Source organism: Amborella trichopoda, chromosome 6, assembly GCF_054954075.1.
Source record: "Amborella trichopoda isolate Santa Cruz 75 chromosome 6, AtrichopodaSantaCruz75HAP2 v2.0, whole genome shotgun sequence".
NCBI lineage: Eukaryota > Viridiplantae > Streptophyta > Magnoliopsida > Amborellales > Amborellaceae > Amborella > Amborella trichopoda.
In genome coordinates, this window is record NC_142341.1 from 1,642,322 (window position 1) to 1,655,717 (window position 13,396).

Consider the following 13,396-nt stretch of genomic DNA (forward strand, 5'->3'; position numbering starts at 1 on the left):
TAGTGAATCTAAAAATTTAATCACACGATAAAAATAAAGAAGAAGCTCTCTTCATGTTATACTTTGGTTTAGGAGGAGGAATGCCAAATGCTTGAAGCTACCTTGGTTTTGCCTTTCCTTCCAAGAATTCTTTGAGAGGGAGAGAGGCCTCACTGTAGGGTCCTTGCCCTCCCACATTGCTACGGCTGCTTGCTTGTGTATATCTTCTGTGTAATGGTATGAGTCGAACCACATGTGTTCTGTAGAGTCCGGGCAAAGCTCGTAATGAGTGACCCCTTTCTTACCTCCGCACGTGTTTAACCCTCAGAGTGGCCCGGTTCCGCAACAAGCCTGGTGGCCATGAACAAATCCTGTTTTTTAAAAAAATGTTTTTATGTCATTTTAACCTCCTTTGTGTTTGTGTGCGAGTGTACACACGTGAGGATGCCAAAAAGCCGAGCCAGGCTTGGCACAAATTTGGTTGGGCCTAGGCCCAAAGATCACATTGTGGCCTAGGCCCAGTCGAGATAAGTGAGACAGTGTGTATGGAAATTGATTATACGACCTAACCAACTCATGGTATAGTAGTACAGACTGCATAGCCAGAATTAGAGAAGAAAGAGATGTGCAGCCCAGATTTGTGCATTAATAAAAGGAAAAGTATATAAAGAGATCTTTTATTGTTTAGCACGATGAGGTCAAATCATTCTTATCTTATAAATTTCAAATTAAGCAGTTGTGCTCATATCATTGACTAAAATAAAAGTTGGAAAAAAAAAAAAAAAAAACAAAAAATGCAACCATTTTGACATAACTCAAGCCATCCAATTTGACATAATGGCTATAAATAGTTGTAATATCCTTGGAAGAGCTATAAAGTCTCTTAGTATCCAATCCCTAAACAAAAATTAGGATGTTGAAATTAGGGTCTAATGGTCCCCAATCATGTGTGTATGCAAGCCTCAAGTAGGAGCTCGAAACCAGTGTTTGTAAACTCGACTGGTCCAATTTAGAACCAGCAAGTCAAACTGGAATCAGGAACTGGCCGATCCAGTCTTAGTGGTCCGGCTGGGTATTTAAAATTTTTTTAAAATATATATATAATCTCAAAAAATAAGAGTTTGTTTGTAATGTATTTTTTAATATTTTTTATCATTTTGGGAAAGATTGGAAACCGTTTTGGCCTTGAATACTTATTTTTATATTTTTCAGTCTTTTTTAGAAATTTTGAAAATACCCTTGGGCATAAATCAATTTTTTAAAATCTATTTATTTCACTATTTTTCAACTTCTTTTTGATGTGTTTTGTTTAATCAATCTTTGAATATGCTTTTCATATTTTTTTTGTATTTTTTTTTTTTTTTAACACTTTTTTGACCGGTCATGACCTACCCAATTAAGACAATTTACTAGTTACTCGAACCCAACCCCTGGCCAATTTTCGAGGGCACATCGATTTTTGGCCAATTTTCGAGGGCACATCGATTTTTCAAACACTGCTAAAAACAAATAAATAAAAAATAGAATTTATATGAAAAATAGGGTAAAATGAGTCCACCATTCTAAGAATCATGTTTATGTGTGTACGTGTATGGCCATGGCTGGCACGAACCTAACGTATATGGCCATTGGCAACCTTACATACACGTATTCGCACGTGTTTGTTCTACTGCTGCCGTTGGAAGAAAACACCAAATTAAAGGGAATAGTCCATATGGCAATCATCTATTGGCCAATGACCTTGTACTACTTATATTTACTAATTACTGGACTGCATCTCTACATTTACGGTCCTTGATATTACGGTCCTTGATGTATAAAGCATCCATCTGCAAGATGGATACAAATAGGTGGTTTATTTAAAAATAATTAAAATTAATGGTTCATATTTTTTTTAATAAAATTATTATTTTTTTATATTCACGATTTCCATGTTAGAGATTACGTATCATTAAAAATTAAATCCAAAAATCTATCTCCAAAATATATTTTTAAGAAGTGACTTGTCGATAAATAAAAACCGTGTCCAAGAAGAAAACCACTTTTAACTTTTAACACCATTTGGTGTTTACCAAAAAGAAAAGTTTAAATAAGGCTTACGCTGTAAAAAAAAAAAAGCAAATCTCTGTCTCAAATTTTACCGAAAGTTGCAGTTTCGGCATCAAAAAAAACCTTTAAATAAATTATCTCGAAATTGATAATTATGGATGCAAAAACAAACAATAATAATAACTTCAATCCCTAAAAATAGTGTATAGTGCAATAAATTATCTGAACCTTATGTTTTCAAATGTTCATGGCTCCGCAAAATCTGTATTATTTTTTGAGCACCCAAGATCAGTTTTAGGACCCCAAATGTTGGGGATATAACATCTTTGACTAATAAATTATCCTCAATAATAATAAAAATCCTACTTGCACCCTCTAATCACTTGAAAAAAAAAAAACTAATGCCTCAAGATTGAATAGAAACCGTCTAATTGTTAGAGTGTGAGATCAAAGTGTTAGAAAACTCTTCTTTTTTTTTTGGGAGAATAATCATATACTGATTCTAAGGTGGTTACCAAAGAATTTTATTGAAAAAATCTTCTCAAGTAGGTCATTTGACCTCGGGAGTAGAAGTAAATTACGTTCCTGATGGAGCACAATATACATACTCAATAGATTTTAGAGCCATCATAAGGATTTCATATACCCTAAGTATTTACAGGATGGGCCCAAAGTGTTTATCGGATGAGTTTTGAGGAGAAACTTTACTTTTAAGGCTAAATTATTTCTTTTCCTTTAATCCATAAATCTCAAGGTCCTGATGATCAGTTTCATGATCTTTTTAGCATTTTTCGTTGGAATCTAAGCTGCCACCTCAAATAGATGTTAACCATTTCCAACATAAAACACAGGTAAATATGGGACGGTGTATTATGAGAGTATCTATATTTATTATAAAAAAGTCACAATTGCTACTAACCATTAGATGTTAAATTGGATGGTTTAGAATGTATTACAAAGTTCAAAAAAAAAAAATTTTAACTCTGAGTTCAATCAATAATACACTCACAACCACCTGATTGAAATCTAAATGGCAAGAGTGATTGTGACCTTTATATATTAAAAGTAAATTACCTCTTTGTATACTTTTCTTTTAGATAAATGTGTGTGCCTTTACCATATTTTCGGGGTTCCTCGGCCCTAACCCTCAAAAACTGGAATTGGTCAAAGAAGATATATTTGAAGTCCTCTAATTTGGAGGGCAGGGTGATTGAGAGCTCCTCCACAGCCACGTTGTGAGATGAGCTACGCTGAGTTGCAGTTTCTAAGCAATCGCCATTGCGAAATACTCGCATATCAAGGGTGCACCCTAAGTTTTTCAGTCCCACCAATACAAATTTTCTTACACAATGCTCATACAGTTTCTACCAAAAAAAAAAAGAAAAAAAAGAAAAAAAGCACATAGAGAGAGAGACTGTGTTAATGGACACTTAAAGAGAGAGAGAGAGAGAGAGTACAGTATGTGAAGTTTTTATGAACAGGGGATTCATCCCCTGTCCAACATAGGTCCAAAAAGCCCTGAAAGAGTATAAAAAAGAAAAAATTAAAAATCAATTCAAACCTAAAACACCTTTTTAAAATTAAAACAAGTTTAAAAATTAGAGAAAACTTGGATTTAGAGAAACCCAATTTACGGTTTGAGTTATTTTTCAAAAGCAGTTATGTTTCCTATGTTAATTGAGGCATGTATGGACCATAGAGAGTCATCGAGTATTTCCTCAGTTGTTAGAATTTTCTAATGGAAAATTGTCTCATGTAGGCTAGACCGCATGACAACATATGCGGTCCAAAAAGTGTAAAGCATCCATCTTAAAGATGGATACAAGTAGGTGTTTCCTCTAAAAACAATAGAAACTAACGGTCCAAATGTTCTTTTACTAGAATTATTATTTTTAGTTTTTAAATTTTACTTATTGTTTTCACATTCATGATCTTCACATTAGACATTATATGTCCTTAAATATTAAATCCAAAAATCCATTTAAAAAATAGATTTCTTAATAGACCCGCATTTCTACATACTTGGCCACATAGAAACCGCGTCTTTTTCTAATGGCCACAGTTTAATAGCCATGTAAGAATGGAGAACAATATCATTTTACTTGACTTGGCAAAAAGGCTGTAAAATTATGATTTGTATTTATTACCTTTATTAATGAAAAACCAAGGTAGGGGATCTTTTCCCGCATTGATTTACCCCAAAAAAAATCTCTTTTCTCTTTTATTTTTTTAAGGGATTGTCTACAAATAGATTATTTAAAGTTTTAATTTTCTAACACTTAGATCTCACCCTTTAAATATAGGTAGATCTAGTTGCAATCTTGAGATATTATTTTTTTCAAGTTTATAGAGAATGCATTATGGACTTCTTTTCTTTTTTTATATAAATTTAAGTTAGCCCATGGGGTGAAGAGTTTCCATCCTCAAAAATTAGGGTCTCAAATTGCTCATAGATTGGGTTTTACCCGAGTGAGTAAATAGATATCATACATATACAGGAGCATGAATCTTTTGGCAAAAAGAACGGGAAAAATTAAATATCTAGACCATTTACTTCTTGTACAAGAAGATCACAAATTAATATGAAATTGGACAACTAGGGGTATACCATTAGAAGCACTCCAATCCCAAAAAAACAGTTCCTTCGGACTTTGAGGCAGATAAATGACACACCCTAACCATCCACCTCTACATCTGATAGATTGAGGTGTCTGTGGCATTCGTTTGTGTATGATAATGGTCGAATTCCATACAATCCCAAAAATACAAGTTAAAAATAAAAAGAAAAGTTTATATAAGGGCGACGCCCTAAACAACCAAATTAAGGCGCGCCTTAAAAATTCACTAGAAGAGGTTATTTCAATGCCCAAAATTCTTCAAATCGATCATCCCGATCTCAACATGTATGAACATGAGAAAAAAGACATATTAAAAAGGCATATTTATGTACTATTTGAAGGTACGCCTTATTTTGACTGTTTAGGGCTTCAACCTTATACAAACCCCACCAAAAAAAAAACCAAGAGTTGCTTGAATTTGTCGTAATAAAAAAAGTTAAAATTAAAAATAAAATTAGCAATACTTACTTGAATTTGTCTTGATAAATTTCCCATTACAATTTGGACAATTTCATCCTTGGCATGTAACTCATGTGCATCGTAATGGTCGACATGCACCTCATAATCGTTGAGTCCAACACTAATATGATAAACTGCTTTTGAAAACGCATTCTCAACCTCTAAATCCCCTAACTTTTTCTGAGTTGGATAAGTTGCTCAATTTGCATTCCCATGTCTATGACCTGAAAATTTTGTCAATTTACAATATTTAAAACTATTGTTTTTCATAGTATAATCACCTAATAAATAAAGTAAAATAATTAGAGTATAGCTCTAGATAGAGTAGCATGGCAGACGAGGATTTGTGTAGCCGACCCTAAAAAATTGAGAAAAGATTCTACTGATGATAGTGATGAATCACCTTTAAAATAAATAAATAAAATGAAGTTTGATGATACCTCTCCTCGGTTTGTCTCAGAGAGAACTCCAGCTCCCCCAGAGGCAAAGTTGGCTCCATACGAAAGATCGGCATCCGGTTGCAAGTACGGCGGGATCATTGGAAGATTCACGAATTCAGCTGAAATTTCCATGAAGCTTAATATGAGAGAGAGAGAGAGAGATTTCACAGATAACATAGTATAGAATCTTTATATCTAATTATAAGCGCCTATTTTCATGAATGCCTGCAATCACAAGCGAAGATAATGTTGGGACAGGGATATCAGCACATCCAAACGAGATCTAACTTATGGCGATGGACTATGATTATTCCAACCTGGCCACCGTCGAACAAAGTGCTGGATGGTGGATGTCCTAAGGAGGATGTCATCCTAGGGTCGATGTATATTTTCTTTTAAATATTGAAAGAGCCTACAATCAAATTTGATTTAGTAGTAAAGTTATATTTCAAAATAAATAGGGAAAATTATCAAAATACCTATGTAAGATGAATTATTTAACATTCTACCTATATCATTTGATTCAATTTCAAAGTACCCATAATAAGATACATGATCATGAGGTGGATTAGTATAAAAAATGTAAAATATTAAACAGAAAATGTGCAACACAAGTATAAGAAAAGCATATGTTATGATATCAAAAGAACATTATGTTGACTATTTTGATTTTTATTTTTAAATTTTAGAATTTGACTAGGAAATTTTCCTGACAATTTCCTAAGATAATTTAAACTTTTAAACAATGATTCAATAATTGGAATTGGGCAGTGAATTTCCGGATATCAGATTCTTATTCATCCGGTCTGAGGGAATTCTAGAGTGGGTCTGGGCCACAATTAACAAACAAACTATAAATTAAAATAAAACAAAAAAGGAGATCATTTTACCATGGGGATTTTTAATTCAATGCTTTTCAAAACCTCCCGGTCTTCCAATAAAAAACCTAACCAAAAAAATCAAAAAACAGAAAAAGAAAAAAAATATTGATAAAGACTCTCTCTGTCAACCAAAGTAACAAATGCCAATTTTTTTAAAAAAAAAGAAGAAGAAAAGAAATTGATAAAGACTTTCTCTATCAACCAGAGTAACAAATGGCAATTTTATAATAAAAAAAATCTTTTGAAGACACTACGAGCGAAAACTGCCTTATAAATTCCTTAAGGTGGTTAAATCATCTCATTTAAAATTAGGATTTTTACGATTTATAGTTTTTTCACCGAATTACAGGACTCAAAAGAACAGCGGTAAAAATGAACAAATTGTTCATAGAGAACAAGTAGAGGATTTTAGTAATTTAACCCCACATAGGTTGCAAGAGCAAAATAGTAAAAACGCCCAAGTTGTTCAGGGCTAACAACATAGAATAAGGGCTTGCAATTTATAAAAAAAAAAAGAAAAGGTTGAGTTTTGTATTGCAAACCCCAAATAATTAAACTTATTTTCATTATGCGGTAGTTTAGTATTGCCAACCTAGAATAATCGATGGTGTTTTCATTAAGGGTGTGAGAGAATGTGTGAGAGACTCTAAACAATCAAAGTAAAGTGCATCTTCAAATAGTACCGAGAAATGTGGTTTCAACACTGAAAATCTTTGTGATAGCCTTTAATATATTTTTCTTTTTAATTACAAAATCTAAAGCTTCAAAAATAGTGTGCATCAAGTAGATCTACGAAAACTTGAAATTGACCGTCGAAAAATGCGTTCCAAGATGCATTAATTCCCGAACTTGAACTCCTTTCTTTTCTCATGTCTATGTATTTTGATGTTGAGATAATCAATTTGAGGATATTTGAGCATCAAAACGGCCTCTTCTAATAAAATTTTTGAGGTGGGCTCTAATTTGATTGTTTAAAGCCTCAGCTCTATATAATTTTTTCCTTTTCTTAATTGACCCATAAATTGCTCTAGATTCCCGAATTGCCAAAACGAGATCAAATTATCAATTACAAAAACACCCCTGCTAAACAAGAGAATTTGATTATTTTGAATAAATTTTTAATCAAGGTACCCAACTGGATAAGTACCAATCTTAATCTTAATGGTCAATGGAATGATTTGTCTTTTATAGTTATTTTGTAAAGTTATTTAATCAATTATTCAATATTTTACCAATAAATAATAATTTTATTTTATAAAAATAAAAAGTAGAATTCTCGTACGTTATGTTCTAGAGACAAAGTGATCTCAACTTTGACGTACGGTCCTAAATCATTGCTACACTGACAATAACTCCAAAAGCCAGGTACAATTATTTCCAAAAATAGAAAAAAATCCCACTTTAGATAAGAATAAAGGTCAAAGTTGAGACCATTTTTCCCCTTGAGTACAATCAATGATCGATCTTTCTCGGACAAAGACAATAAGCCAGGTTCAATTATTTCCGACAATAGAAAGAAATTATTTGGTTGGTAAAATATAAAAAAATTTCTGTCCATTTTATCTTTGGCAAGTTTAGATGTTCTTCCAAAACTAGACACTATGTTGGGTCCTCCGCTACTTGATCATCAGGCCAAGATTTTTAACATTGAAACTTGAGTTTTAGAAACTATGTATCTGTCAACCCTGGTTAAGAGCTGTTGAAATACATCCGTCTACATATACGTAGATGATAACGGATGATATATTTAAAAGATATTTGGGAATATCAATTTTTTTTAGTTGTTATTTTGTATTTTCTATTTAATACTCAATAACAATGGGCACAATTGAATAGCCTTTCAACTGTAGATGTAGGTCCGACAGACTGAACCACGTAAAGCTATATTTTCTTCTCTCTTCACACCTCTGCTTCTCAATTTATTTTATCTGGTATCATAACACAAGGTATATACGGGAGCTAAGGCTTGCATTAAGAAAAATATGAATAATGGAGTTGGATGGATATATGGTTTGAGGTGGAAAAATATGGATGCAAATTGTTTGTGAAATTTCCACAATTTTCACAATGGAGTCAAGTGTGAAGAAATCAAGAAATCTATCCAATAAATATCGCCAAGGCAATTATGGTGATTTGTCTATGAAGGTAGAGATTGTTGAGTATAGTGATAGCTAAATCACCATACCCATATTTCTTTTCTAAAGATTAAAGGTATTATGGAAAAATGAAAATGGACTTTCTTGGAAAGCAAAAAAGTGGTATTTATATAAGAGACTCAATAAAGACATAATATCCTATCATGTTGAGGGTCACCCCTTGGAGGTTATGGGAATGGATCTCTAAAGAGGATATGGTCTCCAAGTGAGAGAGACATAGCCTCCAAGAGAGAGGTAATATACCCATGGAGTTTTGGGTTGATTTATTTCCACTTCTAGAAAGAGAAAATATCTCGGTTGCTCTCAATATTATCTTCTGGTAGCGGTATTGCGGTGTTGATCAACGGTGTTGCTCGGTCGAGAGAACAAGTATAGAAAGGAATATCGGTGATGGCATTTACCGATGTTTAGAGATAGGTATTATCTCTTATAACTCAAAAGTGTAATCTTCATTGAGATAGTGAATTTTTACTTGCCGAGGACATAGATGTAGCTTTACGGGATGAATCATGTAAATTGTGTATTGTTGTGGTATAATTTTTTATGTTTGCTTTATTTCTTGCACTCGATTTATAGTTGTAATCATATACTTCGCATTTAGATAATCGTGTACACGATCTTGGGTAGGATCCTGATATTTGAGATTCCAGGTTCCGTAAGCTAGAGGTTCCCGAGAACTCTACAATTAGTATCAATACCTCATGGAGAGATTAGCAAGACAACCTCTACCCAAGATCTCTAAAATATATATGGTTTTGATTCCAGAATCGAAATCATTAAGAGTACTATACCTAGTCAAGAAATAGTTCAAGAATCCATTCTTGAAACACCCCAAGAGTCTAATGAGGAGACTCATTCAAATAAATATCAAGGGGAAATAATTCCTCATGACTTTCAACCAAGACGATTTGATCGTATTAGTCATCCTCCTCCGGGTTTAAAGGATTACTATACATATCATGTCAAGTAAAGCAATCATCAAATTCGTTATCCTATTGAGAAACAAATGGATTTTAAGAAACTCTCTCCCAAATATAGTGTTTTATTTTACCAAAATTTCATCAATTAAAGAACCCACTAGCTTTAAGGAGGCTAATTCAAATGCAGTATGGAGGACTGCAATGACAGAGCAACTTGTTGCTTTACAGAAAAATCATACTTTGGATGTTGTTACTCTTTCGAAAGAGAAAAACCAGTTGGATGCAAGTGGGTCTATAAAATGAAATATAGAAGTGTGAAACTATTGAGAGATACAAGGTGAGACTTGTTGGAAAGGAATTCACTCAAACGTATGGTGTTGACTACAAGAAAACCTTTCCTCCTGTAGTCAAAATGAATGATGTGAGAGTTTTACTTTCTATTGCTGGCAACAATGACTGGCCTTTATATCAATTAGATATAAAAAATGCCTTCTTGCATCGAGATTTTGAAAAAGAAGTTTACATGAAACTTCTTCCTGGTCATCCTCAAGAAGGCAACAAACTCTGGCTTGTATGCTCATGAAAGCAATTTATTAGCTTAAATTGTCTCTCAGGGTATGGTTTACAAAATTAAGTCAAGCTCTTATTGATATAGGGTTTTCTTAAAGTAATGCCAATTCATCCATGTTTGTAAAAAGAAGGTAGTCCGGAAATGTTGTTGTCCTTATCTATGTTGATGACATTGTTATAATAGGAAGTGATTCAAATGCAATACAAATTTGAAAGATTACCTTCATACAAAGTTTGATATTGGAAAAACTCAAATATTTTCTTAGAATTGATGTTGCATACTCTCATAGAGGAATTTTTATTTTCCAAAGGAAATATATTTTAGACCTTTTGCACGAAACACGAAAGATAGGTTGTAAACCCATTGATACTCCAATTGAGACAAATTATAAAGCTGACATAGACTCACACAAAGTTTTGGAAGATATTGGAATGTTTCAACGTTTGGTTGGTCGATATATATATCTCACTGTCACTGGACCTGATATTGCGTATGGTGTCAGTATGGTAAGTCAATTCATGAACTCTCCAAAAACTGTTCATCTTGAAGTTGTCAATCGAATTTTAAGGAACCTTAAGTCATCTCTTGGAAAAGGAATTTTAATGAAAGATAATGGTCATACTTCTATCATTCCCTTTTCTGATGTAGATTGGGTAGGTAGTCCTATATATAGAAGATCCACCACTGGATATTGTACATTTGTAAGGGGTAACCTTGTAGCTTGGAAAAGTAAGAAACAGTTGGTGGTTGCTCGATCAAGTGCAGAGGCCGAATAGAGAGCCATGTCAACTACAACCTGTGAATTAATTTGGATAACTTTTCTTCTCAACGATATGAGTTTAAATATTTTGCGTCCAATGGTTATGAACTGCGGCAACCAAGCTACTATACGTATCGCATCAAATCTGGTATTTCATGAACGGACTAAGTACATAGAAACAGATTGTCATTTTGTGATAGAGAAAGTTCAAGCCAAAGAAATTACTACTCCATTCGTTAGAAGCAAAAATCAACTTGCCAATATCCTTACAAACGCCACAAAAAAAGTACAATTTCAAGAAACATTAAGCAAGTTGGGCTCGATAGATATCAGCGTGCCAACTTGAGGGGGAGTGTTGAAATATATCTGTGTACAGATATGTACAGATAACTACTAAAATATGATACACGGATGATAACAGCTGATATAGTTACCCAAAACCCGTATTTTGGGTAACTAGATATGCAGAATATCATGATGATATATTTAGGAGATATTTGGGGATATCAATTTCTTTTTAGTTATTATCTTGTATTTTTTATTTAATGCTCAATGAATGAAATAATGGGCACAACTGAATAATCCTTCAACCTTAGATGTAGGCCCAAAATACCGAACCACGTAAAATTGTATTTTCTTCTCTCTTCTTGCCTCTTCTTCTCAATTTATTTTACAAGAATTCATAGGGGTTCAACCATGGTTGCACATAATTCTAATTTATTCAGATATTTTAAGGCCTAATGTTATTATTATGATGAAAAAAATTTCGTGATAATGTCGAACATGTAATTTTATTCCAAAACAAGAAGACAAAAATAAACACGTTCATTATAACACTAATATTTTTTATTGACTTGACTTGGTTTATAGTAGGGATAAATTAAAATTTGGAATCCTTGACCTAATCAAAACATAGTGACCAGACACCAACTTCATCAATTTTACTTCTTGAAAATTTAGTGTTATTGTCCAAAACTAGGCCAGGAAGAACGAGAAAACAGCTCTTAACAATGGTTAATAAGTAATTGAAGCACAAAAACCACTGAGATGACACGTTATCAAAGTTTAACACAGATATTAACAGTTGGCTCAAAAAAAATATCAAAAAGAAGGAAATTTCCAAAAAAAAAAATAATCCTTTTTTTAAAAAAAGAACTCACCAAAAATTATAGAAAATCACAAAAACAAGGGAGATAAATGAAAAGAAAAGCTAGGTTAGCATGTAAGAGCTTTTTCGAGAACAAATTTTATTGGTTCGAAGTTCTAACCCCTTGACCTCCCTCACCCAAACTGATATGTCTACTGCAAAGTCGAGCTCAAGAGAAAAGGAAAAGGAAAAATACCTATGAAATCCGGAGTAACCTTGCCATCGGAAAACCGGCCAGTCGCCTCTCCAGAGAACACGTTCCGGCCATAAGGATAGTAATTAGCCCTGTGCTCCTTTGATGTATTTAAGTAATTTTTGGTGCCACAATCCACAAGAGAGTCCCCAAACACCAGAAGCAACACCTTCTCCCCATTAGCAAGAGCCCCTGCTAAGAGCACCAAACCATAGAGCAAGACTTCACAAATGCATATAAAAGTCTTTCCCATTTGGGAGGAAAAAATAAAGAATAATTGAATAAACAATTGAGCCCTTATCGGTTATCAAAGAAGAGCAAGAAAAAGGTCCGCTCACTTCGATAAAGGGCCTCAAGTTGAGACTCTATGTACAGTATAGATCACTATATATAGACTCTATAGTCGCCTGTGTAAATAGGAAAAAGTTTATTTATCCAGGCCCTAAACAATCAAAGTAAGGCGCACATCAAAAATTCCCGACAATTTTTTTTTATGCCTAAACTCCTCGAATCCGGTCATTTTTGTTTTGGATATGTGAACAAAAAAAACAAAGACTTCAAGAATGTTATATGGGTGTGGTTTGTATTAGGCTAAGACACCTTCAAATAGTATCGAAAGATGTTGTCTTAGTACTAGAAATCTTTGTAATGGCATGAAAATTTATTTTCATTTATAATTATAAATTTTAAAGCTTCAAAAATAGTCTAGATCAAGCAATTTATGTACACTTAAAAATTTGATGGTCCACAAAATGCATTATAAAATGCACTATTTTCAAGATTTGAAATCTATTTTTTCTCATGTACATACATCTTGAGGTGGTCGAGATTATCGATTTGAGGACTTTTGGGCATCAAAACAACCTCTTCAAGTGAAATCTTGAGGTGCGTATTGATTTGATTGTTCAGGGCCTCACCCTTCTATAAACTTTTTCCATGTTAAATATGTTGTGCACGGAAGCTCTAAACCCAATGGGTTGATTTTTGGCAAATAAAGTACGATAAAAATAATCGACAAAAAACAAGCAACAAGCAACAAAAATAAAGCAGGAAATAAACGACAAAAAAATAATAATAGGATTTACGTGGTTCGTCACAATTGTGACTACATCCATAGGCGAAGACGATTGATATTTTTAACTAAATCAAAGAAAGAAAATTACAAGACAACTTACTTGAGAACCGAAGACTCAATCTCCCACAAAGCCTTCTTCTCTACAATT

General features: G+C 33.2%; 1 protein-coding gene across 12 annotated transcripts in view; it reads right to left on the reverse strand.

The window, feature by feature from the left end:
- Positions 1-13,396, reverse strand: part of LOC18434564 (GDSL lipase) — a 27,898-nt gene continuing 14,502 nt past the window's right edge. For 3 of the 12 annotated variants that reach the window (XM_020667323.2, XM_088870072.1, XM_088870069.1), the window contains 4 exons: positions 12,177-12,365; positions 5,546-5,664; positions 5,115-5,329; positions 1-350 (listed from right to left, as the gene is read on the reverse strand). In XM_020667323.2, coding sequence (XP_020522982.1) covers positions 5,276-5,329; positions 5,546-5,664; positions 12,177-12,365 — 362 coding nt within the window. In that variant the 3' untranslated portion in view covers positions 1-350; positions 5,115-5,275. Of the gene's footprint in view, positions 351-3,114; positions 3,547-5,114; positions 5,330-5,545; positions 5,665-12,176; positions 12,369-13,396 lie in introns of those variants that run through there. The other 9 variants (XM_088870066.1, XM_088870073.1, XM_088870065.1 and 6 more) reach the window with 6 other exon arrangements.